The sequence below is a fragment of the Haliotis cracherodii genome, unplaced genomic scaffold (genome assembly GCF_022045235.1).
Source record: "Haliotis cracherodii isolate W230 unplaced genomic scaffold, xgHalCrac1.p SCAF_2, whole genome shotgun sequence".
Classification (NCBI taxonomy): Eukaryota; Metazoa; Mollusca; class Gastropoda; order Lepetellida; family Haliotidae; genus Haliotis; species Haliotis cracherodii.
In genome coordinates, this window is record NW_027266275.1 from 6,617,741 (window position 1) to 6,645,594 (window position 27,854).

At 39.2% G+C, this 27,854-nt stretch overlaps 2 protein-coding genes across 3 annotated transcripts in view; one reads left to right on the top strand and one right to left on the bottom strand.

The window, feature by feature from the left end:
• The window catches only part of LOC139469621 (pro-neuregulin-2, membrane-bound isoform-like), a 263,969-nt gene that overhangs the window by 160,799 nt on the left and 75,316 nt on the right, over nucleotides 1-27,854 (bottom strand). For both annotated transcript variants that reach the window (XM_071251845.1, XM_071251843.1), the window contains exon 2: nucleotides 12,319-12,368. The gene's annotated coding sequence lies outside the window, so the exon portion shown is untranslated. The remainder of the gene's footprint in view (nucleotides 1-12,318; nucleotides 12,369-27,854) is intronic.
• On the top strand, nucleotides 9,959-14,078 carry LOC139469475 (accumulation-associated protein-like). The gene is made up of 2 exons (XM_071251657.1): nucleotides 9,959-10,034; nucleotides 13,612-14,078. Exons 1-2 carry the CDS (start codon nucleotides 9,959-9,961, stop codon nucleotides 14,076-14,078), a joined length of 543 nt encoding a protein of 180 aa, XP_071107758.1.

Genomic DNA, 27,854 nt, shown 5'->3' on the forward strand with positions numbered 1-27,854 from the left:
TATCACACATAACACCCCAGGGAGAAATGTACAGTAAACACGTTCATATCACGTCAATATCATCCAAATATGTGATGTGATCCATGAAGGACATGTCGATAACATGAGCCATAATTGCCCATAAAATGGACTGATAGTCACATTTTATTAACAATCTATACTCAATTTTTGCTTCATACCTAACATCAAAGACAAAGCTGGCAGTCAATGAAATAATGCAATTGTCGACATAAAAAACATACTTTGATGCTGATGTAGCTAACCTGCTTCACAATGACATTCTCAGACAGATGAAAGTATTACAGTTGGTCGATCTGATGAACTTGTTCCAGATGTAGGGATGAGAGGTGACTGCAAGTAGTTTTCTACCATAAGCCTTACAGACACAGGTTGATGTTTGTTTGTTTGTTTGTTTTTTAACGCTGCACTCAGCAACATTCAAGCTGTATGACGGCAGTTTGTAAATAATCCAGTCTGATCCAGATAAATCAAGTGATTGATATCATGAGCATCGATCCATGTAATTGGGATACAATGACAGGCATCAAACAAGTCAGCGAGCCTGACCAACCGAACCAGTTAGTTGCCTCTTACCACAAGCATGGGTTGCTGAAGACCAATTCTAACCTGGATCTTCATGAGTAACATGTTGACGAACAGGTAGATACCACAAAGTATGAAGTCAACTAGGAGCAGCCCTCATCGTGTCTTGTGTTTGCAGCGACATCCATGAAGCCAAGCTGGGACTGGTACACACAAACCATCAGTGACAGATACAGGCATGGCTGCTTTAACAGCGATTCCATAACCTCATCAATAACAGCAAGACATGTCAGCCCCAGCTATCAGCCGTACCCAGTCACGCTTCCCTGAACCTAATCTGTTCCCATAGTATTACCTGACAGTGTCTAAAAACAACCCACCAAGCTTAATATACTAATTTAACCATACCATAATACATCTATCTAAAGCACCAGCATATAATTAATATATACAAGATTATCTGTGATCTAGACAGATGCCTAATTCAAGGACAGTTATATGGAAGCCAGATTGAAGATACCTCAGTATGCCACGTTGCCACTGACAAGTAGAGTGTCCCAGCCGATGGCTCCTAGCACTGGCTGTATCAGCAGCAGGCAGAGATACATTGACATTGAATGTCATGACATGATGGTCATCCAGACAGATGCATGACAGCTATGATGATACACAGGTGATGGTGCAGTTGACAGAAGCTCCAATGCGGCAGTTCGATCTCGGAGACGCCAGCTGGATCACTTGTCACTGTTTGAGAATCATGGTTTAAAGTGCTATCCATTGTAATCTCACACTGATGAAACAGCTTGATGAACTGATGCAAGAAGAACCCACACAATCATGTAGCCTGCATTTCATCAATATTCCAGCTTTATGGCAGTGGTCTGTAAATAATTTAGTCTGGACCAGACAATCCAGTGATTGACATCATGAGCATTGATCTATTGGGATATGATGACATGCATCATGCTAAACACCAAGACTCTCCCTCGATCGTGTTAGGTTCCTTATTACGAAAAGCAAGGGCTGCTGGAGAAGACTTCTAACCTATATTTTCATGGGGCATTTGTGAGAAGATTCATTTTGCAGCACAGAGCACCAACATATAAATTCATGTTTGAACTCCAACTATATACAACAACTCCAATGATTATTTTGTTTTTTAACAAAAAACATGGCGCCTGGGAGCAAGTAGGAAGAAATCGGCTTACCTGTGAGGAACATGTCCTTAAAACATGTGAGTGAAAACGGGTTAAGAACACTTTCAGGAACTTTACCACGATAACACAACAGGTAAACAGTGGGGAGACAAACTTGGATTTGAGGTTCCCAAGTAACAGTAGAATCCTTCAACAAGACTATCCAACCATCCTTTATCCCACTGGTTGAAATCCAGATCTACAAGGCCCTGGAAGAAACAGTCACAAAGACACGAAAGTTGTCATATCATTTCATCAGAGCTAAGAGGCTTTAACTTAACCAATTTGTCATTTCAACACACAAAAAACAAAAAAAAACAGGCTTTCTACATTGAAAGCATCCATTGTGGCTCTACAGATTTTTAAAGGCTATCTAACCCCATTTACACATTATAGCACAAAGGCAATATTTCACACAGTAATCGACAGGCCTTGCAACATGTTACATCATGAAACCTTTGACAAAAACATAGGTCAAAGCTGGAGGAGACAGCTTTAGAGTTAACATGACTTACAGAAATCATTACGTTTCCAAAAGCCAATTTGCCCGAATTAATTGAACCCTAACCTGCATACTAGAATAGTCACGGGGAAATAAATTCATTAATCTCAGAGGTGATAAAGAACAGTTGTATTCAACAAAGATGAAGGAAGACCCAGCTTAAACACTTGTATGCCATGTTTACTCACGTCACAGAATCAAAGGCCAGCTTGATCTATCAGGCAACATACTACAGTTAAGCTCAATAACACAATTAAATGTTTTCTGCAATTGTTTTCAAATGATTGATCAAGCAATGCTTTAAAGCTCAACAGAAGGCATTCACAAATGAAACAGACTGAAATAAATGGGAAACAAAATTCGCTTGTCAACATTTTTCCTCCTGATTTGGATTGTGTTAAGGTCACATGTCCTTGCAATAAAAATGCTAATGATTAATAAGTGAGTCATTTTACAGTGCTTATTCCTAAAGACATAATTTTGGCCACTGATCTCCTGAGTAAGTCTCATTCATCACCACACATAAGTACTGTTTTGTCAAGCTGTGAAAAACAAGCTTGATATCCTCAAGCATTGCCAGCATCAACAAGAAATGTTTTCAAGACATAGCCTGAAAGTCCCTAAGAGCACACTATTTCATTAAAACAAGAGATTGCCTCCTCACAGAAATTATCAAATACATTTATTTCAATTTCTTTCAGTGTAATCTGGATTAATAATTTAAATGTTAATCTAAAAAGAAATAATGACTTATCTTGACAAATTAATCACAAAATTCAAATTTAATTTAAATGAATAAAAATGAAATGCTTTCAACTAGCTACTCACAACAGTGGATCGTTATTCTCTGTGGTATGATTAAAGACTTAATGTCAGACTAATCTTTCAGATCTCTGCTGATTGACACATAACTACATCTCAGCAATATGATGTTGAAATTGACATGTAATCAATACCACAAAAGCACTTGTCAACAAGCGTTCATTATTTTCATGCATGGCCTATCAAATCAACAATAAACTGCCAGGACGAATCTTTCGTGATTTATACGGTAAACGCATAGCAAATTTGGTCCCCATGAAGTCTCGCACCTCTAAGGAACCCGGAGTAGTGACTGTGATAAAACAAGGAAATTCGCATCAACGTAATGGACGTGGGCATCAATATTGATGCACACGTATATAACAATATTGACAAAATTGACGACACATTAGCTCACTTTTCCACATGAGTGATGAAAAGTGGTGAAAGTTTCTATCAAATTTGCTTTACTTTCCACCGATTTAGCAAAGGTCAAGAGGGGACAAGTGCTTCATCTCACGATCGTTATTTTATCGCTATCAGGGGATGAAAGTAGTGATATGATATTAACCTCTTGGTAATAAGTGTTTTGTTAGGACTTTTGGAGGAATGATCTGTGATGTTTCTTCTTGTATGAAGAATCCCACTAGATTAAAGTACATCATCAGCAAATATACAGACACAGCTCAAAATTATAGAATTATCTTTGTGCTCAAATACAACAGCCATTAAATTATTTATTGTATCAATCTATTCTAAAAGGATTTGGGTGTGGTTGACAGGCCTGAGTCAATCACCATACATTGATAATGGCCTGGGGTATTCTGATACGGAGAACACATTAATTGCACAGTTATTTCTTCTGTGAAAATAAATAAGATCAGTCCCATCGGAGACCAGGCTGTGATGGATTGTTTCACTGGAAATCATGTATCGGGACAATATCGGGACAATATCAGCATGAATACAATTACAATAATGTTATATAAATTCAAATAGATTTGTCATCAAGTGACTTACAGATAGTCATAACTAAACCAACAGGACAAGGATTAAACTGATGTGGAAAAGAGTGTGTACCGTGACCGCAGAGGCTAATCCGGGATTGGGGAAAATTGAGGGTGCACACTATTTGGAATCTTGATACAAAGTAAACAAACACACATGATAGGTAGGTATGTAAGGTTTCTCTCTCACATGCACACATAGACACACTCACACACACACTCACACACACAAACTCTCTCTTTCTCTCTCTCTCATAACACTTTTTCTCTCCTGTTCACTTTCACACTCACACATGCACAACACACTCTCTCTCCCTGCTTTCACACACACACATACTCACACATACACAACACACTTTCTCTCCTCGCTTCCACACACACACATACACTCTCATTCTCAAATACACACACACTCTCTTTCTCACACACACCCTTTCTCTCTCTCAAACTCTCTCCTTGCTTTCTCTCACATACACACGCATACAAACTCTCACATACACTCACACACACACATACACAACACTTTCTCTCCTCGCTTCCACACACACACACACACACACACACACACACACACACACACACTCTCTTTCTCACACACACCCTTTCTCTCTCTCTCACACACTCTCTCCTTGCTTTCTCTCACATACACACAACCATACACACTCTCACATAAACACTCTATACACACACACACTCACACTTACACAACACACTCTCTCTCCTTGCTTTCACACACACATACACTCTCTTTCTCAAATACACACTCTTTCTCACACACACCCTTTCTCTCTCTCACGCTCTCTCTAGTTGCTTTCTCTCTCTCTCTCTCTCACACACACACACACACACACACACACACACACACACACACACACACACACACACACACACACACACACACACACACACACACACACACACACACACATACACACTCTGAATCGGACTATAATGTGCAAGGATGTGGAAAAACCAACAAAGTAAATGGACAAAAAGTGCCAATAAGGACTGTGGATGAGAGTGATGCATGGGGCAGCGCTGGTTTTCTTTGCCATAATGTAGCTGAAACATTGGTCAAAGCAGTGGAAGACCAACTCATTTACTCTCCACTATGTTTGGCCCCAGTGCACAGCCCATGATGATAGGAGTTCACCAACGGTATCTTTCTGATTAGGTCATCGCACAATTGCTGTGCATCGATTGTATTTACACAACACACTGGCATTTTATTAAAGGAACGTTGTGATAGAAGTAGAGTACTTTGTCAGTTCTATGTATGAAGCCTCTATGAAAGACACTCACACAAAGATGACAATTCACTCCGAGCTGGGATGAAGTATTTAAAAACTCTCTTCACACTTCTAACAACTCAAAAAACCTATTGATTCTGTCCATATTTCCCGTTGCATGAAATTGAAATTGGCGCCAAAGGTTTTTTTTCGCGTGGTGTCAAAGGTGCTTGTATACACTAAACCATTTTTTAAAATTCAATACAAAACATGGTGGAAAAAATTTGCACTGATTCATTCAAGCACTCTTTTATTTAGCCTAATTTTTATAATCCATATGAAATCAAACAACATTTGCATAACTGGAGCATTTTGATTTGAATACTACTTGTACATTTCATTTGAAATCGACATTTTAAATATGCAATGAGATGGAAAGCATCCCCTAAGTGAAAGTGATTGTCAAGCACTTGCTCACGGCCCATGTATCATTAGTGCCACTGGACAAAATATACAGAGTAAACGACATCATTACATGACGGACTCATGTATATAACATGTCCAAATCTAATTATCATCCTTGTTGGTTGATAATGCTTTAGTTACAATTCAAATGCACCATAGTAAAATCTGATTTTTAACAGAGTACTTGAAATACATGTTTCCTGGAATCATTACCAACACGTCAACAATAGTGGCTATTGATATGGACTGTGCCAGTGAGTGAGTGAGTGAGTGAGTGAGTGAGTGAGTGAGTGGGTGGGTGGGTGGGTGAGTGAGTGAGTGAGTGAGTGAGTGAGCGAGTCTACAAATGGTGAGGTGAAATACGATCTTCTGACATCTTTTGCATCAACAAGGGGATGGAAGCTACTGATCCTCGCCCTCTGGGCAGATGCCCTATCCTCTAAACACGGAGGCCTCCACAAGTCAGTCAGCCAGGTTACAACTATATGTCGTCATGCCTGCACAAGACAAACCAGTGGTTGATAGTGTGAGCAACAATTCCTATAGTAGGTGTTCAATACCACTCACCTAGCCCATACACAGATGGAAAGTCTTCCCATTAATACCCAGTGTTTCTTGGAATACACAGATGTTCAGTTAAGCTGCAACATAACTGATAACTCAACTTGAATTAAACTCATCCCTTCACATGACCAACCCAATCACCTGCTCTAATCAAGCACCACAGACCCACGAAGCATGTTCCAAATGTTTCAAAAACAAACTAACTGACTTTTCAAAAATACATGGAAACTGGCTGATAAAAATGACAGTGTAAGGAATCTATAATTAACTCATGAAAAACCAGACTATGAAATCTATTTTATCAATCCATTTCTCTATGCCTTTAAGAGACAATAAAAACAGAAGAAAAAAATTCCCTTGGTGAAGCTATTTTTAAGCAGTTATGGGAAATTTGAGTGTATTAGGCTAAAGACGTATTGATTCCAACATGACGTGAGACGTTTAATGTTTAAAATCAATACAGCTGCAGGAATAACTTCAGCTTCAGTTGATGTGCCCATAATTCACATTACAATTATAGATCTGTAGATATCACACACTTATATCATGTTCACCAAGTTAAACACCGAATCCATAACAGCCCGGTAATAAATCATTGTGATATTGACAGAATCTAGGAAATTAATGGTGGAGGTGTTGCAATACACAAGTGATGAAACAAAACAGATAAATCAAAGTGGGAATAGTGATGGAATGAACTATTCCAAGACATCATCATCTGGCTAATCTTCATACTTTAAAACATGAGAAAATGTCAATTTTGTTTATCTCTGTAAACGCATCAATGCCCAAACACTTGTGTTGCGCACTTAATCAATAGAAAAAAGAACACATTTAAAGTAATTGAAAAATTTACAGTGTAAAAGCATGATTTGGTTGGTTTGTTGTTAAACGCAACACTCAGCAATATTCAGGCTCTATGACAGCAGTCTGTAAATAATCGAGTCAGGACCAGACAGTCCAGTGATTGATATCATGGGCCTTGATCCATGCAATTGCAATCGATGACATGAGTGAGTGATTGAGTGAGTGAGTGAGTGAGTTGGGTTTAACGCCGCTTTTAACAGTATTCCAGTTATATCGCGGCGTGTCAGCTTAATGTGGGAGGAAAAGCCCGGAGTGATTCAGGTCTGACTTTTACAACTTCGGTGAAACCAACGAGTACGGGTATGGTGCTGACAAACCTAGAAACATAATTGGTGCGAACCGGGATTCGAACCAACAATCATAGGTTTCTGGCATGCCCAAGGGACGCAACTCTGCACAGCGAATCGCAGCGCCTTAGACGACTGGGCCACCCGTGCCCCCTCGATGACATGCATCAACCAAGTCAGCAAGCCTGACCACCCAATCCGTTTAGTTGCCATATACGACAAGCATAGTCGCATTTTACGGCAAGCATGGGTTCCTGAAGACCAATTCTACCCCAGATCTTCACTGGTCATAAAAGCATGAATGTCCTGTTAACAATTCCTCCTGACCAGAGACCCCAATGGTGAATAGTATGAGCAACAACTAGGCGAGGTGAAGTGAAATGGGGCTTAACATCACATCCAAGATTATTGCATTTACATAGCGACATGCATGCTTGTACTAGTCCGGACTGATGCCAATTTATAGTGCTAGCCCACTGAGAAACCATGCCGCAGTCTTATATGAATACCCCACTCAGACGGAGTATACTGACTCCGAGCCGACCAGTTCTTGTATAAGTCCATTTAATGCCGAGCACCATCTTTTAATGTATGGTATGACACGGCCGGGGATCAAACCCCGGATCTTTCACTCTCCGGGTGTACGTTCTACCACTAGGTCACAGAGGTGGTCCACAACTAGGTGGAAATGACACACAATCAGTGGTGTGATGCATGTGAAAGAGTGGGGGAGAGGGTGTAGCACAAACAATCCCTACCTACAAACACAATCCCAACAGTGTTTGTTACAACATTAGACTGCTTAAGCACATACTGACCTCTCGTTTCACAAGATGGACATACACACACAATCCCAACACCATGTGTTACTACATTGGATTGCTTAAGCACATACTGACCTCTCGTTTCACAAGATGGACATACACACACAATCCCAACAGCGTGTGTTACTACATTGGATTGCTTAAGCACATACTGACCTCTCGTTTCACAAGATGGACATTCACACACAATCCCAACAGCGTGTGTTACTACATTGGATTGCTTAAGCACATACTGACCTCTCGTTTCACAAGATGGACATACACACACAATCCCAACAGCGTGTGTTACTACATTGGATTGCTTAAGCACATACTGACCTCTCGTTTCACAAGATGGACATTCACACACAATCCCAACAGCGTGTGTTACTACATTGGATTGCTTAAGCACATACTGACCTCTCGTTTCACAAGATGGACATTCACACACAATCCCAACAGCGTGTGTTACTACATTGGATTGCTTAAGCACATACTGACCTCTCGTTTCACAAGATGGACATACACACACAATCCCAACAGCGTGTGCTACTACATTGGATTGCTTATGCACATGCTGACAAAACAATAAATAAATAATAATAATCAGCTCAAACTGAGGTCCGAACCCTTCATCTTAGATTTTTGGCATGCCTAAGGGAAGCAACTCTGCACAGCAAACTGCGGCATGTTAGACAACTATGTCACCATTGCCATCTCAAACAAAAGTGGAACTGCTGCCATCACAATAGAACAGGGCAGAGTTTTTTTCTGCAAGGCATTCTATCAAATTATTAACTCTCCGATATTTTTCTGGGTGTACCAGGAAATGACTTTCTACAGATTAAATGTTATTTTAATGTACTCTCATCCTAAATTATATTTCCAAAATGCTTGAAAATTCCATCAAAGCTGGACTCTATTGTGCATCAACTTTGATCTCAAATAGTTGCAAAGGAATCCTTAACAAAATAATTTCCTCTTTTCTTCACACTTTAAACTAAGAAACCTCATAGCTGACAATGTTTCAAGTCGGTCGCTTTGTAAAGCATGCTCAAAATTTCATGGTGTGTTTAAAGAATATTTATGAGATGTATTTAGAGACAGTCAATAGGGGGCACCGGTTGCCTAGTTACCTGTGCAGTGCCTTGGGCACGCCAGAAACCAGATTGTAGGTTCAAATCCCAGTTCAGGGGCGCTCGTCACGCCGAAGACCCAGGTACAATTCCAGACATGGGTACAATGTGTGAAGCCCATTTCTGGTCCCTCGACGTGATATGGCTGGAATATTGCTAAAAGCGGCGTAAAACCATACTCACTCACTCACTAACTCACTCACACAAATCTCGGGTTTGTCAACACCATACCCATGCTCTTAAATTCATCAAAGTGGTAAACATCTGAGACCTGCATCACTTCGGGCTTTGCTCCCACATTAAGCTGACACACCGTGATATAACTGTAATACTCTTAAAAGCAGCATTAAACCCAATTCCCTCACAGACACGATCACATTAACAGTCAATAAGAATGCACACAAAAATGTGACTGTTAGGTCGATACTGAGGACAGGAAGTGGTCAACAAGAGAAATGTCTAAGTAGCTCATACTAGAAGTTTTGAAGTGAGTGATTAAGTTAGGGCATCATACTGTTCTGGGACAGTGTTTCAGTTGTGTCATGGCATGTCAGCTTAATGCGGAAGAAGAACCCAACTGATGCATCACTTCTACATAAGCAGAGAGAAACCAAGAGCCCCGTGAAGATCCAGGGTAAAATAGGTCTTCAGCAACCCATGCTTGCCGTAAAAGGTGACTATGTTTGTCGTAAGAGGCGACTAACGGGATCGGGGGGTCAGATTCTCTGACTTGGTTAATGCATGTCATTGTATCCCAATCGCGTGGATCAGTGCTCATGATGTCAATCACTGGATTGTCTGGTCCAGACTTGTTTATTTCCAGACCGCCGTCATATAGCTGGAATATTGCTAAGTGCAGCGTTAAACAACAAACCAACAAACAAAGGGAAACCAAGAGATCAAGTATGGTGCTTACAAACCGTAGATCAACATGAGAATCTTGGATTCAAGGCTTTGACAAAAATCTGGCATCCAAAGAAAACAACCTCAGACTCCTGAGCCATTTGTTGTTATATAATCTCTATGCAGATATTAACATATCATGGATGAAGTGAGGGATTCGTGTACCAGCATTCAATGGACTTGGCATTTCAATTGCACATTTCTGGAAAAATGAATCCAGGCTACTGGTCAGAAAACATGACACTCCGCTCTACTCCACTATCCGCGCTGCTCCTCTCTGCAGGCAGACTGAAGCTCGAAGTACTACACAGCTACGTCCTCAGCTGAGTCACTACCACCACTATAGAGCATCCAGCATCAGTTACATCAGCCGTATGTCACAGTGCAGTGTCTCCTGAAGGAACACATCTCGTATCGAACCATAGGCTGTTTAAATGGAAATCTTTCAGATTTTCATACGGACAAAGACTCATTTCTTACTCAGGATTTCAGTATTTGTATAGTGTACCGAGTATAGAACTTTACATTTCAGGAATATACAGCCGGTCCTTGTCACCACAACAGTGTACTTAATCAATCCACTCCTGTTAATCTCATTAGGTACATTACTATAATGTTATCTTAATCCTCTCCTGTTAATCTCATTAGGTACATCACTATACTGTTATCTTAATCCTCTCCTGTTAATCTCATTAGGTACATCACTATAATGTTATCTTAATCCTCTCCTGTTAATCTCATTAGGTACGTCACTATAATGTTATCTTAATCCTCTCCTGTTAATCTCATTAGGTACATCACTATAATGTTATCTTAATCCTCTCCTGTTAATCTCATTAGGTACATCACTATAATGTTATCTTAATCCTCTCCTGTTAATCTCATTAGGAACATCACTATAATGTTATCTTATCCACTCCTGTTAATCTCATTAGGTACGTCACTATAATGTTATCTTAATCCACTCCTGTTAATCTCATTAGGTACATCACTATAATGTTATCTTAATCCACTCCTGTTAATCTCATTAGGTGCAACACTATAATGTTATCTAAATCCTCTCCTGTTAATCTCATTAGGTACGTCACTATAATGTTATCTAAATCCTCTCCCGTTAATCTCATTAGGTACATCACTATAACTTTATCTTAATCCACACCTGTTAATCTCATTAGGTACGTCACTATAATGTTATCTTAATCCACTCCTGTTAATCTCATTAGGTACATCACTAAAATGTTATCTTAATCCTCTCTTGTTAATCTCATTAGGTACGTCACTATAATGTTATCCTAATCCTCTCCTGTTAATCTCATTAGGTACGTCACTATAATGTTATCTTAATCCTCTCCTGTTAATCTCATTAGGTACATCACTAAAATGTTATCTTAATCCTCTCTTGTTAATCTCATTAGGTACGTCACTATAATGTTATCCTAATCCTCTCCTGTTAATCTCATTAGGTACGTCACTATAATGTTATCCTAATCCTCTCCTGTTAATCTCATTAGGTACGTCACTATAATGTTATCCTAATCCTCTCCTGTTAATCTCATTAGGTACGTCACTATAATGTTATCTTAATCCTATCCCATCGGCTTCCTCATCACGTTGTTATCTTTGTACATTCTTCCGACCTTGTGATGTGTAACATCATGATATATATATAGTATGTACTTACTAAGCATTCAACTGATGAAGGAGCAAGAAATAGCTTTGAAACATCGTACAAAGAATAAAAGAAGTTTTTATCCATAAAAAGTGTCATGTATTCATGCTATTTAACAAGTATTGAGCTTTCCATTCTTGGATTGTGTTCACAATGTTCAAATATTTGATCTTCCATAGCCAGAATGATTTCAGTAAATAGCCAGCAAATACTTAAGGTTTTGACCTTTACCTACCACATTGATTGTACCTTCCAGAGTATCTGTGTGAATCCTTCAGAATTAGAGACACTTACTGACACAAGAAAACACGGAGGGATACAAGAACTCCTTCCCAAGTCCACTTACCTTATTCTTCATGAGAACAGGTAATCCAGTCAGCGGTCATCATTATAACACTGAAATGAAATGAACAAGATGTCAGGCAGGCGGAGAGATCATTGCGGTGTTTCATAAGTAGTCAGAAGCACCCTACAACATGAGGCGAACACTTTCACAATACGACTCCGAGTGGTGAAATGTCTGTCGGAAGACTATAAACACGCATAAACTTTGCGGGGTATTATCACTGCTGCAGATCCCGCCAAACCATGCTTCCCACATATATACAGACACGCTGTGAATCCCCCAAAACTGAGATGGATTCACCGAAGGAGTCAGACAATGCCCTCACACAATAAGTCAATTATTTATGCATTATAGCACAGCTGCTGTCTACAAAGACTAGTCATCTACAAGTGAAAGACACTTGATTATTTCTTGAGGGATTTTCTCTAATTACATCTGCCTGCGAAAAATCTGTAATGAAATGTACAATGACGTATTTGAAATGAACGACAGTATGGACAGAGAGTAATTCATCTCTTACGATATGAATCTGATATTGACGATTTAGTTCACAGGCAGCCATAAAGATAAGGATGGAATTAGAGTCCAGTTTGCCAATGAAATTGTGATTTGTTTACGGAAAGTATTAAAGATAAGTGGCTTGTCGGTTTGGGCGAAATAGATTACAAGAAAGGGTATTGTGAGTAACACTGAGGCGCTGATTACGTATACTGACGCCACCATGAACAACAGGTTTAGGAGAAATCGCTTTCTTTTATCACAGTTTTAATCAAGGAGGTAATGCCATTAGGCAGATATCTGTCTGGGCACACAGGCATTGCACAGCAATGTTTATACTAAATGTTCATTTCATGAAATTAACAAGACAAGCTTGTTATGAGATACAACAACCCCATTGCCGAAAAGCCATGACAAGTTCTTCCCTGATGAAATAAATTAAAAAACTGTCTGGAAAAGAAATAGATTAATTATATCATCAAGAAGGCGTCCAATACATGGGTGATGAGTTTCATCACAGTGTGTCACGCTGAGGGGGGGTAACTCTGCACAGTGAACTATGTCACCTTAGATGACTGGGCCACCTGTGTCCCCTCCAAAATCACACACCAAGAGGACAACATTTGGTATATTTATTTATACAAGAGCTGTTCAAATTCATATAAAAGAAAGAAATATAATTGTCATATAAGGGTTGTGTCATTGGCATAAATTCATCTATTAATGAGTGACATCAACACCATGTGGAACTATATTAGACTTCGGCAATATGAGAATGTAATGGCCCTGACCTAGGATCGCCATCAGAACATGGATCACCATCAGACCAAGGATCACCATCAGACCATGGATCACCATCAGAACAAGGATCACCATCAGAACAAGGATCACCATCAGAACATGGATCACCATCAGAACATGGATCAGACCAAGGATCACCATCAGAAGATGGATCGCCATCAGAACATGGATCACCATCAGACCAAGGATCACCATCAGACCATGGATCACCATCAGAACAAGGATCACCATCAGAACAAGGATCACCATCAGAACATGGATCACCATCAGAACATGGATCAGACCAAGGATCACCATCAGAACATGGATCACCATCAGAACATGGATCACCATCAGAACATGGATCAGACCATGGATCACCATCAGACCATGGATCACCATCAGACCATGGATCAACATCAAAACATGGTTCACCACCAAAACAAGGATCACTGTCAGAAAAAGGTTCACTGTCTTCCTAACAATTTGGGAAAATTGCTACATTTAATTAAACCCTATATAATAGTTTGGCATATAAATACAAACATATGCATACAAACTGTCCTTAAAAGGTCATAAAATACATCAAATGGTTCCTTCGCTTCTGTGGCAAGAAACTCCCTGAATGTCCAAATAAATTATCTCCCCTTTCCTATGGATGACAAAAAAATGAAATGTTGTAATAGTTGTCTTTCTGTTTCGTTGCACATCCTTGTGTTAATCTACACAACTTGTGGAAACATTGTTTTCCTCAGGTCAGCTTCTTCATTTAGAGTCGTTGAACTCAGTGTACAGGTGCTCGTTCTTGACCTTGAACAAATGCTGCTGAATGCATGACCTACATTGCTGTACAATAGTCGCAAATAATTGTTCATTCCACTGAACGATTAAATATGCAGCTCAACCTTTCATTGTGAGTTCATGCACAAGTAGGGCACTATTACACCAAGTATTGCACTGTAAAGATCTTATTGAAGTAGGTCATGAATAATTTACTTCATTACAAGCACTTCAGTTTGGCAATAAAATGGTATTATGATGACAAAGTTGGACGAAATTTGGAACATATTCAAATTGCATAAACAACCTGTGAATATCGTTATACACCACAGGCAGCAATATAGTGGCTGCTACAACGTGTCCTGTGAATAATTAAGTGTGGATCTGACGAATGACTGGTCATATCATGAACATTGATCAACACTCTTGGAGCAAGTTTAACTTCAAACCAGGTCCAATGTGCAACCACCCATATTGACAACCAAGGGTACTGGGTGAAAGAATACAGGATTGTACACAATCTACAACATACTTAAATACATCTCTTAGATCCCCTCCTACAAAACAGCCATATTGCTAAGATAAGTCCACAAGTAGGATAGACCAGTTGGAGTGAGTGAGTGAACAAACTTTTTTCCTGATGCTAGTTTCCTAGAGCTGGTTAGGATTGTATTTATATAAATCTAGATTTGTTTTCTTTTCATAACATATACATATTCCAGTAGTCATGGTGTAGGACTATGTCGTCCTGTATGCAACGGAATTCCGACCAGACGAACTAGGTGTAAGGTGTAAGAAACATCACTAACCACTCCTTCTCATCACTAGGTCACAGGTGAGAAGTCACAAGTGGTAAGACTATACTATTGATACATACTCTGTAGCCACTGAAACCAACCAATCTCCAATACAGTCATAACAAGGGATGTTGAGGACTACATACAGAACATACTCTGTAGCCACTGAAACCAACCAATCTCCAATACAGTCATAACATGGGATGTTGAGGACTACATACAGAACATACTCTGTAGCCATTGAAACCAACCAATCTCCAATACAGTCATAACAAGGGATGTGGAGGACTACATACAGAACATACTCTGTAGCCATTGAAACCAACCAATCTCCAATACAGTCATAACAAGGGATGTGGAGGACTACATACAGAACATACTCTGTAGCCACTGAAACCAACCAATCTCCAATACAGTCATAACAAGGGATGTTGAGGACTACATACAGAACATACTCTGTAGCCATTGAAACCAACCAATCTCCAATACAGTCATAACATGGGATGTTGAGGACTACATACAGAACATACTCTGTAGCCATTGAAACCAACCAATCTCCAATACAGTCATAACAAGGGATGTGGAGGACTACATACAGAACATACTCTGTAGCCATTGAAACCAACCAATCTCCAATACAGTCATAACAAGGGATGTGGAGGACTACATACAGAACATACTCTGTAGCCACTGAAACCAACCAATCTCCAATACAGTCATAACATGGGATGTTGAGGACTACATACAGAACATACTCTGTAGCCATTGAAACCAACCAATCTCCAATACAGTCATAACAAGGGATGTGGAGGACTACATACAGAACATACTCTGTAGCCATTGAAACCAACCAATCTCCAATACAGTCATAACATGGGATGTTGAGGACTACATACAGAACATACTCTGTAGCCATTGAAACCAACCAATCTCCAATACAGTCATAACAAGGGATGTGGAGGACTACATACAGAACATACTCTGTAGCCACTGAAACCAACCAATCTCCAATACAGTCATAACAAGGGATGTTGAGGACTACATACAGAACATACTCTGTAGCCATTGAAACCAACCAATCTCCAATACAGTCACAACATGGGATGTTGAGGACTACATACAGAACATACTCTGTAGCCATTGAAACCAACCAATCTCCAATACAGTCACAACATGGGATGTTGAGGACTACATACAGAACATACTCTGTAGCCATTGAAACCAACCAATCTCCAATACAGTCATAACATGGGATGTTGAGGACTACATACAGAACATACTCTGTAGCCACTGAAACCAACCAATCTCCAATACAGTCATAACAAGGGATGTGGAGGACTACATACAGAACATACTCTGTAGCCACTGAAACCAACCAATCTCCAATACAGTCATAACAAGGGATGTGGAGGACTACATACAGAACATACTCTGTAGCCATTGAAACCAACCAATCTCCAATACAGTCATAACAAGGGATGTTGAGGACTACATACAGAACATACTCTGTAGCCATTGAAACCAACCAATCTCCAATACAGTCATAACAAGGGATGTTGAGGACTACATACAGAACATACTCTGTAGCCACTGAAACCAACCAATCTCCAATACAGTCATAACAAGGGATGTTGAGGACTACATACAGAACATACTCTGTAGCCACTGAAACCAACCAATCTCTAAGACAGTCACAACATGGGATGTTGAGGACTACATACAGAACATACTCTGTAGCCACTGAAACCAACCAATCTCCAATACAGTCATAACAAGGGATGTTGAGGACTACATACAGAACATACTCTGTAGCCACTGAAACCAACCAATCTCCAATACAGTCATAACATGGGATGTTGAGGACTACATACAGAACATACTCTGTAGCCACTGAAACCAACCAATCTCCAATACAGTCATAACATGGGATGTTGAGGACTACATACAGAACATACTCTGTAGCCACTGAAACCAACCAATCTCCAATACAGTCATAACAAGGGATGTGGAGGACTACATACAGAACATACTCTGTAGCCATTGAAACCAACCAATCTCCAATACAGTCATAACAAGGGATGTTGAGGACTACATACAGAACATACTCTGTAGCCACTGAAACCAACCAATCTCCAATACAGTCATAACAAGGGATGTGGAGGACTACATACAGAACATACTCTGTAGCCATTGAAACCAACCAATCTCCAATACAGTCATAACATGGGATGTTGAGGACTACATACAGAACATACTCTGTAGCCACTGAAACCAACCAATCTCCAATACAGTCATAACAAGGGATGTGGAGGACTACATACAGAACATACTCTGTAGCCATTGAAACCAACCAATCTCCAATACAGTCATAACAAGGGATGTTGAGGACTACATACAGAACATACTCTGTAGCCATTGAAACCAACCAATCTCCAATACAGTCATAACAAGGGATGTTGAGGACTACATACAGAACATACTCTGTAGCCATTGAAACCAACCAATCTTCAATACAGTCACAACATGGGATGTTGAGGACTACATACAGAACATACTCTGTAGCCACTGAAACCAACCAATCTCCAATACAGTCATAACAAGGGATGTTGAGGACTACATACAGAACATACTCTGTAGCCATTGAAACCAACCAATCTCTAAGACAGTCACAACGTGGGATGTTGAGGACTACATACAGAACATACTCTGTAGCCATTGAAACCAACCAATCTCCAATACAGTCATAACAAGGGATGTTGAGGACTACATACAGAACATACTCTGTAGCCATTGAAACCAACCAATCTCCAATACAGTCACAACATGGGATGTTGAGGACTACATACAGAACATACTCTGTAGCCATTGAAACCAACCAATCTCCAATACAGTCACAACATGGGATGTTGAGGACTACATACAGAACATACTCTGTAGCCACTGAAACCAACCAATCTCTAAGACAGTCACAACATGGGATGTTGAGGACTACATACAGAATGGGTCCAGGGTCCCGTTCCTCAAAGCGATCTTAGCGCTACGATGATCGTAAGCCTATGTTAATGTATGGGACTTACGACCACCTTAGTGCTAAGATCACTTTGAGGAACGGGGCCCAGGACATTTAATAGTATCATGGCAATGACAGTGAAGGCCACTCAAGTACCAGGGCATGATATAAGACACTACTTGATCATCCCCCAGGACATTGGGTATAAATCATGATGCTGGAAGCTGCAGCTTGGGTGACGTGAACAGATCCAGGATGGATGTAGATCATGTATGCCAATGGTAGACATCAGACAACGTTAACATGGGTGCTATTACATAAAAACGATATTGGTAATTAAATGGGTCTACATCAGATGATGTCGGAATGACCTATGAAGCCAGGAGACAATTACCAGAGGAAAACCTGACTCACGTAAGATGCATCACACCCCTGTTGGCCAAATTGAGAAGATGGCTAGAATTGGTTTTTTTACCCGAACAGGTACCTTCTGGTTGTAACTTGATATGTAGACAGTATGTTTTTGAGAATTAATGGTTAGAAAAGCATAAGCTAGCGCTAATAAGCAGGTAGCATGTGCAACATGTTTTCAAGTGCCTACAGAGAACACAATACCAACATCTGGTTGGCAAATATTCTCAAACAACGTTTAGATAGATCATAAATTATTCCAGCAAACAATAATTTGGCTTGTGTTTTCAAATATTTACTTAGCTTTTACCAAGTTTATCAAACTATTAGCTAAATACACAAATGGGTGGATAATGGAAAGAGATGAATGATGGGAAAATCTGATAGGTACATGACAGAAGGTTCTTGGTGACGTTTACGGGACGGACACAGAGGAGTGCTAACACGGTCAGGACACCAGACAACAAATAGGAAGCAGACAGTGGACAAACACAGTAGAATTGTGTGTACTGAACACTGATTGGAATATAGATCTGCATCACAAAGATGGATGGCCAATGACCCATCTTGTGACAGTTTGAAAAAGGGGAAAGGTTTTGAACATTCAGTCTTTGATATATACCAGAGTAGGACAAGATGATGAATGGATCACTGTTGCAGTAAACGAGCACCTTGACAGAACAACTGTATGTTCACATAGACAGACAGAGGTCTGGAGGTAGACTGACAGATCACTGTTTACACATACAGGCAGTTCCCTGGATGGACTGAGAGATGACCAGATGGCCACATTTCGTTAAGAAGGCTGTTTCCATGTCCGTTCAGTGTTTGATCAGGTGGAGGAACAGCAGTATCAGCCTTAGCCTCAGATCACCTTGGAGGCATGGAGCGGGTCTGTCAGTGTGATACACAAGCCAAAATAATCATGTGTTGTTAAGGCTGTGTATGGTGAGGAGGAGTGAGAGTGAGTGAGTGAGTTGAGTTTAACGCCGCTTTTAACAGTATTCCAGTTATATCGCAGCGTGTCAGCTTAATGTGGGAGGAAAGCCTGAAGTGATGCAGGTCTCAGACGTTTACCACTTTGGTGAAACCCACGAGCACGGGTATGGTGCTGACAAATCTAGAAACATAATCGGAGCGAACCGGGATTTGAACCCACAATCATAGGTTTCTGGCGTGCCCAAGAGACGCAACTCTGCACAGCGAATCGCAGGAGTGAGAGTGAGTGAGTGAGTTGGGTTTAACACCGCTTTCAACAGTATTCCAGTTTTATCATGGTGTGTCAGCTTGATGTGGGAGGAAAGCCCGAAGTGATGAAGGTCTAATGTGAACTGAGTTTCCTACAGCATTGTAAGTTTAAAATGTTTTGAACTGGGCCAGATAGACCAGTGGGTGACAAAGTTAACCATGCTGCAAATATGTATTGGGTCTCGACAAAAATACAGCACATGATTCAGTTATAAAAGTTGTAAGTATGTTTCAGTTTGGATATGATTCAGTCATAAAAGCTGTAAGAATGTTTGTTTTAGTCTCAACAAAAAAGTGGATATGATTCAGTTATAAAAGCTGTATGTATGTTTTGTCTTTGGATATGATTCAGTTATAAAAGCTGTATGTTTTGATTTTGGATATGATTCAGTTATAAAAGCTGTTAGCATGCTTTGAGTTTGGATATGATTCAGTAATAAAAGCTTAAAGTTTGAAATTTGGGTATGATTCAGTTATAAAAGCTGTAAGTATGTTTTGACTTTGGATAAGATTCAGTAATAAAAGCTGTAAGCATGTTTGTTTTAGTCTCAACAAAAAACAGGATATGATTCAGTTATAAAAGCTGTATGTATGTTTTGTCTTTGGATATGATTCAGTTATAAAAGCTGTATGTTTTGATTTTGGATATGATTCAGTTATAAAAGCTGTAAGCATGTTTTGACTTTGAATATGATTCAGTAATAAAAGCTGTAAGCATGCTTTGAGTTTGGATATGATTCAGTAATAAAAGCTGTAAGCATGCTTTGAGTTTGGATATGATTCAGTTATAAACGCTATAAGCATGTTTTGACTTTGGATATGATTCAGTAATAAAAGCTGTAAGCATGTTTTGAGTTTGGATATGATTCAGTAATAAAAGCTGTAAGCATGCTTTGAGTTTGGATAAGATTCAGTAATAAAAGCTGTAAGCATGCTTTGAGTTTGGATATGATTCAGTTATAAAAGCTATAAGCATGTTTTGAGTTTGAACCAAAACCAGTGGATGATAGAGTTAGCAAGTTGCAAATATGTGTTATAACTATGGGGCATGATGGAAAAATGGATCAGCTGCAATGTGTTTTGGTTGTGCTCCAGACCAACCAGTGAATGATAGTGCAAGCACTGATCAACAATTGGGCGTGATGACATGCCACATCATCCAGGTCACATCCGTTAGTTGGCTTTCTCTGTGGTCAAGTTCGTCCTTTGAAGATATTCACACCAGTGGCATCCACAGTGACCATCACATCTCCATTTTTGGTCATCCAATGTGGCAACTGATGTTTCCGATGGTTTTACGTGGTGGGTGTGCATCAACATATGCCTTGATGTATGGACACAAACATAGACAGTTTCTCAAACACTGTGGAAGATAAGCGTCTTCCAACTGGCCTTTCTTCATCAACAACTGATAACCCTATGAACAGACAGACAGTAGGAACTTGGCAAATTGTACTTCAAGCACAAATTTAGCACAAGGGTGATAAGCTCAAAGGAAAATATTTATACACATAAAGTTTAAAAAGTTTGGCTGTTTTGATATGATAATTGGAAGATGTGGACAAAGATGTCAATCATGTGACTCAAAATACAAGGTTTGGACTGACGAAGAGCAATAACAGGTAGAAGCACACACACGTTCCATGTAGTCAACACAGCATATGGCAGACGATGAGTTTAGAAATGAAACTCAAATCGTAACCCACTCTCAGGGTTTCACATCATGATGGCGGTGATGGAATTGTTCACTTGGGACAGATTACTTTTCAACACATTCATTACTTTTTACAGAAAATATATTTGCAAATAGTACATTAAGAAGTCTGTCAAGTTCTAGCAGGTCGATTTTTCCAGGATTAGTCCTTTACAAAGACATGCTATGCCTGCCACCGAACACAAATGTGTCTGTGAGTCTCAAAGTCTCTTAAAATACCCTGAACAGAAATCTTGGTTTCATTTTACACCCGAAATTAATTAATCCCAGGTGCACCAGAGGTCATCAAGACTCAGCTTTACCCACACAGTACAGTATACCCACAGTATACCCACAGTATACCCCCCCACACAAACGTGATAAATTGTCAGAGGGTGTCAGGGACATTAAGTTTTTAATATCAGGGAGACATTTGCATCTTTCAGGGAGAATTCTAAAATAGCAAACATTGAATTTAAATGTCAATTTAAGAGGCTTAGTACCATAAAGGTCATTTCTTCCTATCCATAATCATTTAACATACTCTCAGGGCCATTATTTATTGAACAAACAAACAATTTGAGAGAATATTAATTTCAATTAGTCTCAATTTAGGTTTTTTTCTTAAGAAACAAGAAATTAATTACTAAGACTAGATGTAGCATAAGACTTGCATCTATTTATGGTTTTAGATCTAAAATCCTGATCCATCATATTGTCAGTTAATATTGAATACGTAGCTGTACACACACAAAGGTTTTTTTATTGATAAATGTTAATAATAAACTGATGCACAATCTACCCTTATCACTTTCGACCAAAGATCGGGGCGGTTGGGTAGCCAGTGGTTAAAGCGTTAGCTTGTCACGCCGAAAACCCAGGTTCAATTCCCGACATGGGTACAATGTGTGAAGCCCATTTCTGGTGTCCCCCGCCATGATATTGCAAAAATATTGCTAAAAGCGGTGTAAAACCATAATCACTCACTCACTCACGACCAAAGATCATCTCAGATAAAAGAAAAAAGCTGCTGAAAATGAATGATTGGTAGCTTGACCATTTGGTGACGAGTATCTGACCAATCTTTTTGGTTGACGCAGTCTTGGCACGATTGGGTTAAATTATTCTAAAGAAATATCAAGCATGTTTATGTTGACGTAACCTAATTGCCCCTAATTTCATTAAGGTACAGTGTTTCTCTGTCTGTGGTACTGAATTCTGTTAAAAGTTTCACTTCTTCGCTTCATAAATTTCCTAGAAATGTCCGCATCATTCAATTTCCAAGAAATGTATGCCATATTTGGAAGTGTTACAATGTTGGTACTATGATTTATGGATGAAAGTGCCTAATTGTTGTCTTTGACCTTTAGCCATGTATTAATCGACCTGTGAAGATCCAGGGTAGAATAGGTCTTCAGCAACCCATGCTTGCCCTAAAAGGCGACTATGCTTTGTAAGAGGTGACTAACAGGATCAGGTGGTCAGACTCGCTGACTTGGTTGATGCATGTCATCGATTCCATTTGTGTGGATCGATGCTCATGATATCAATCACTGGACTGTCTGGTCCAGACTCGATTATTAACAGACCGCCGTCATATAGCTGGAATATTGCTGAGTGCGACGTTAAATAACAAACTAAACAACAAACCATCCATGTTTTAATCTCACTGGTTGACTGATACCATTGTATACTGACATCAGCTAACTCTAAGCCAATCAATTGGCATAAAATAATCACTTGATACGTTCTTGTGAAAAGTTCCATGTGTTGGTATTTCTGTTCAGACAAGTCATGTCAGCTTAAAGGCAAATTAACATCAGCTTTACTTAAACTTTGACTAGGAAACCCTGTAAGGAACCCTGACTGTGTAACTTGTTATTTCGACAACCGAATCAACCAATCACTCACAGTGTTGTCTCTGGAGATGGCGCTTGCTGGTCATATTTTGTTTTCATTCCCGAGAGTCTAATACCGTAACTTTGAGGTATAGCGACATTTGAACATAGTTTCTGCTAAATAGGAGAACTAGTAAGTCACATATAACTGGGCCCGTCACATTATCTGAGTTTGGATTAAATTATGCAGGAACAAACACACCAAGAACAGGAAGTGATAAGTAGTCGGGTGATTATTTCAAGGGCCCTTCAGGCACCAAGCTGTTCCGCCTATCCGAGTTTTCTTCACAGTTTACATTGTTAAATCGTTCACCATATGGATTTAATTACCAGTTGATAACTTGACAAAGCCCCATCCAGGTCAAATGGCCCTCCCCCCAATGCTGGCAGGTTGACTTTCCATAATAAGGGTTGCTCCCTGACAGATCGGGAGGTCATGTATGTACCGAAGTTGGAACCCAGGTTTTGGTATGCCAAGCCAATGGTTTAACCACTGGGCTACCCTACAGCCCAATAATATCAATACAGGAGTAGGTGTGTACGTAATTCTATTGAGTGGCTTCACAGTGTATTAGAGTGACCAGCACAGGTTAAACATGGCTGGAGCTGGTAGTTCTAATACTGCCAGTCTGGTGCAAGTACAACTGTTTTTAGTCTGGCAGGTAATCTCATGGGTTGGAATTTTGCATATTTTTCAAAACCTTTGATTCTTTAAAACTTGCATAAAGTTGCATCACTTTTTGGCATCACAAAAACAAAACTGTAACACAACCCAAAGAGCTCCTGATTGTATGGCATGTCCACATAGCCACAGAGTGAGTGAGTTATGTAGGTTTAATACTGATTTAATGAGTATTTCCATTTGCAAGATACATGTCATCTTCAATTTATGTTCACTCGTCACGCCTAAGACCCGGGTTCCATTCCCGACATGGGTACAATGTGTGAAGCCCATTTCTGGTGTCCTCCATTGTGATATTGCTGGAATATTGCTAAAAGCGGCATAAAACAAAACCTACTCACTCATCCTGAATTTAAATCCAAAACAACCTAAGGGCAGATATATTTACCAGGAAAATACTTCACCCCAAAACAAAATAGATTCCATCAAAGAAACCTGACAGAAAATGAAAGCAGTGAAGCTAAGCATCCAGAGGAAGATTCATACAATTCCACAACAACCCTTAAGGAAGATAATTTAGCAGGAAAAAGGTACTTCCAGATGCCTCATAACAAACTGACCCTTCATAAACACATGGAATTGGATGAAGGCAAGTGGATCTGCAAAGGAAAGCTTTGAAAGCACTGCTTCAGGCATACAATGGAATACAAGAGAGACTTGATAGCTGATCAATGACTGGTTGAAAGAACGTCTGTGAGAGCTAGTCAGATGATTACACATCTTTGGCATTAATGTCCAATTTCAGAAATTATTCATAAATCAAAATACATAATATTATTCCTCCACATACCAATAATCCTAACAACAATAAGTTTGTATTTTGGACATAAGCATATCATGCATATGAATCATACAGTCAGCAAGAACATGTTGCCGACTCCATGAATAGATCGCCAACAAGACCAGATCTCGCTGAATGCATGTCAAACTGAACAGGTCATCATAAAGCGGTGCCAATTTTCTACATGATGTATGTCAGGTCATAAGGTCAGACAAATTGACATTTTCGTACAGGGACAGCCATGCATTCATCTAGCCCTTTTTCAACCATCTTCAAATTGCTACAATAACCGAGAAGTGGATATTTGTTTAACACGACAGTCCGTCTACTAGGATGATATATACTTGGGGATTGACTCAAACTTGGAACAGTTGAGACATGTGAAATTTTCTTTGTCAAACATACATGATGTATGGACCGTAGTGTGACAGCATTCACACCAAATTTACCACAATCTTGTTGAGGGAGGGAATCGGAGCTGGCATACAAATGGATGTTCGACTACTTTGCTTCCTCAGTGGACTAATTAGCATGGGTACAAAGGAAGACATCTGAGATGGAGCCATCCACAAGAAGTGCAGTTAAACAGCAAACTGCCTTTTATCATTGGCAGCAAAACTATGAACACGTTTCCAGAAGGAAAATGGGAAATGTACCGATCAGATCAAATCCACTGATGTTGTCTCATGACGATTACAGTACCCTTCACAAACAAACTTAAACAAAATGGAATCGTCAAGATCTTTGGTGCTTCTTTAAGAAAGACAAAATCAAATTTCAAGTCACAAGGTTCCGATTAAAAAATCGTCTGTTTTCCAAATAGTAATTACGATACTTGATTAAGAACACCAGCATCAATCAAGTGTTAATGGCTTAGCTTCAGTGTAACAAATAGGGCCAGAGCCAATTGAGAAGCATCCTTTAAGGCCTCAGGTAAAAAATAAAAACATGGCGAAAAAATTGACTACAAATACAATCTGCCTAAACTGGAGGAGAGACTCAATGCAAATACAGGCAAAGTTGTGCACATCTCGCTGTTTCATACTATGGTATTCTGGTCCTGTGAGAACCAACAGTGTGTTTGTGGAAGGAATGTTCCCAATACGAAATAATGACGGCAATGAAGCTTGGACAAGAAGGTGTCATGCCACCTCAGTGAAACATTCTTCTACAAGCTCCATGGCCGATATTTCCTCACATGTGGGTGATTTAGCACTTTGAGAAATGTCAAAAAAAAACTTGTTACTTTTATTCTGCAATGCAAGAAATGTTCCACATAAAAGAAAAAATATGGCACCTTTAATCAATTAGGAGACAGATAACTGTTGCAATTTTAAAACATTCAGAATATAAAATACAGAAAATATATATGGCTTATAAATATTCTTTCTTGACGAAACAATTCAAACCCACTCTTGCTTTAAGTTCTAGTATTATCAATTTTTATATGACCTTGATAATTCCATATGGATTAGGTCAACTATATTAAACAACACATGTTTTATTAAATTTGATGGTTCTGGATATGTATAAAACTTTGTTTACTTTATGTAATCAAAAACAGTACATGATAATGAATTGAACTGCTATAAGTTAGAAAATAATGGGATAATGAACAGAACACTGCTTCTAGTTTACTTAAAAAAGGTTTTCTCTCCCAAATTGTCAAATTATGTTTATCCTGTCTTAGATATTCAAACTTTTATCACTCTGGACCCAGCCGCCTTCCACAAGCAATCCAACTCATTGATCACATAACTGCAGTCAACAGACCAATCCTGTCATTACAAACTTATCAGCCATCACAGCTGAGGAGTATAAACGATCCTTCCAAGAGCATGTTAATTTCATTCTTAGCTAGACACTGCCGACTGTACACCTGAGACATGTTCACACAGCGCAATAGACAAGCCGCTGAAATTGACAGGCTGTCACTGACCCATGTCAGGTCAAACAGGTGGTTATCAGGTGACCCGGTTTTTGGTCATACAGAAAAGATGCTTTGTGTTTCATGCTATCAATATTTGATAAGTGGTTTTAATTGTGAATAATCTTCAGTGGGAGTTTGAATATTAACAGTTGGAAAGCCTGCAAGTTTGTTTTTTCAGTGATGAAATTCAATTTCAAATTACTTTAAGAAAAAGTCAGTTTTAGTATAATGTTGTGAATTTGATGCCCCTCCAAAATTACATTAGAAATTAATATGAAAATCACAATGTACTGACATATCAGTTACAGAAACATGATCCTAATAATTACCACAGTTGGCAACAAAATTGCTTTACTTTCTATGAAACATGACCCTTTCATTATAATCAATATGACCAATTTGGAAATATATTTCTTTTGTCACTTCAATCATAAATATAAATATTCTTCAATTCTTAGATCTTACATTCAAATATAAAAAGATATCATGCATAGATTAACAGAGTGATTCCAATAATGAAAATATTTATCCAAGCTTCAATTTGACAACATTTATCTATGCTTTAATAGGAAGTTCTGTGGGAATTCTGGGGTAGAATTGGTTCCACTAACCTTTGCTAGTCATAAGGTGACTTAATGGATCGGGTGGTCAGGCTTGGTGACTGGATTTAAACAGTATTTTAATTCCATTAATGTTCAGATTTTACATAACATAGCATTACAAAATGGAAAAAGGATTAGCAAACAGGCCAAAAAGGCTTATATTAATGCTTCTCCTTGGTGACTTGACTGATAGTGTGTCATCGTACCTGGATGGAGTTGATTGTCGCTCACAATATCGACCACTAACAGATTGTGACATCATACAGCTGGAATATTGCAGACTGCAACTCTAAACAACAAAACAACAAGGTGAAACGTGAGCAGGGCTCACTAATACCCTGTATCAGCTGAAGGACAATTTTGATATTGGAGATATATTGATGCCTTAACGTTTGAGCCAGTTTCTCTTTACAAGCACTACAATAT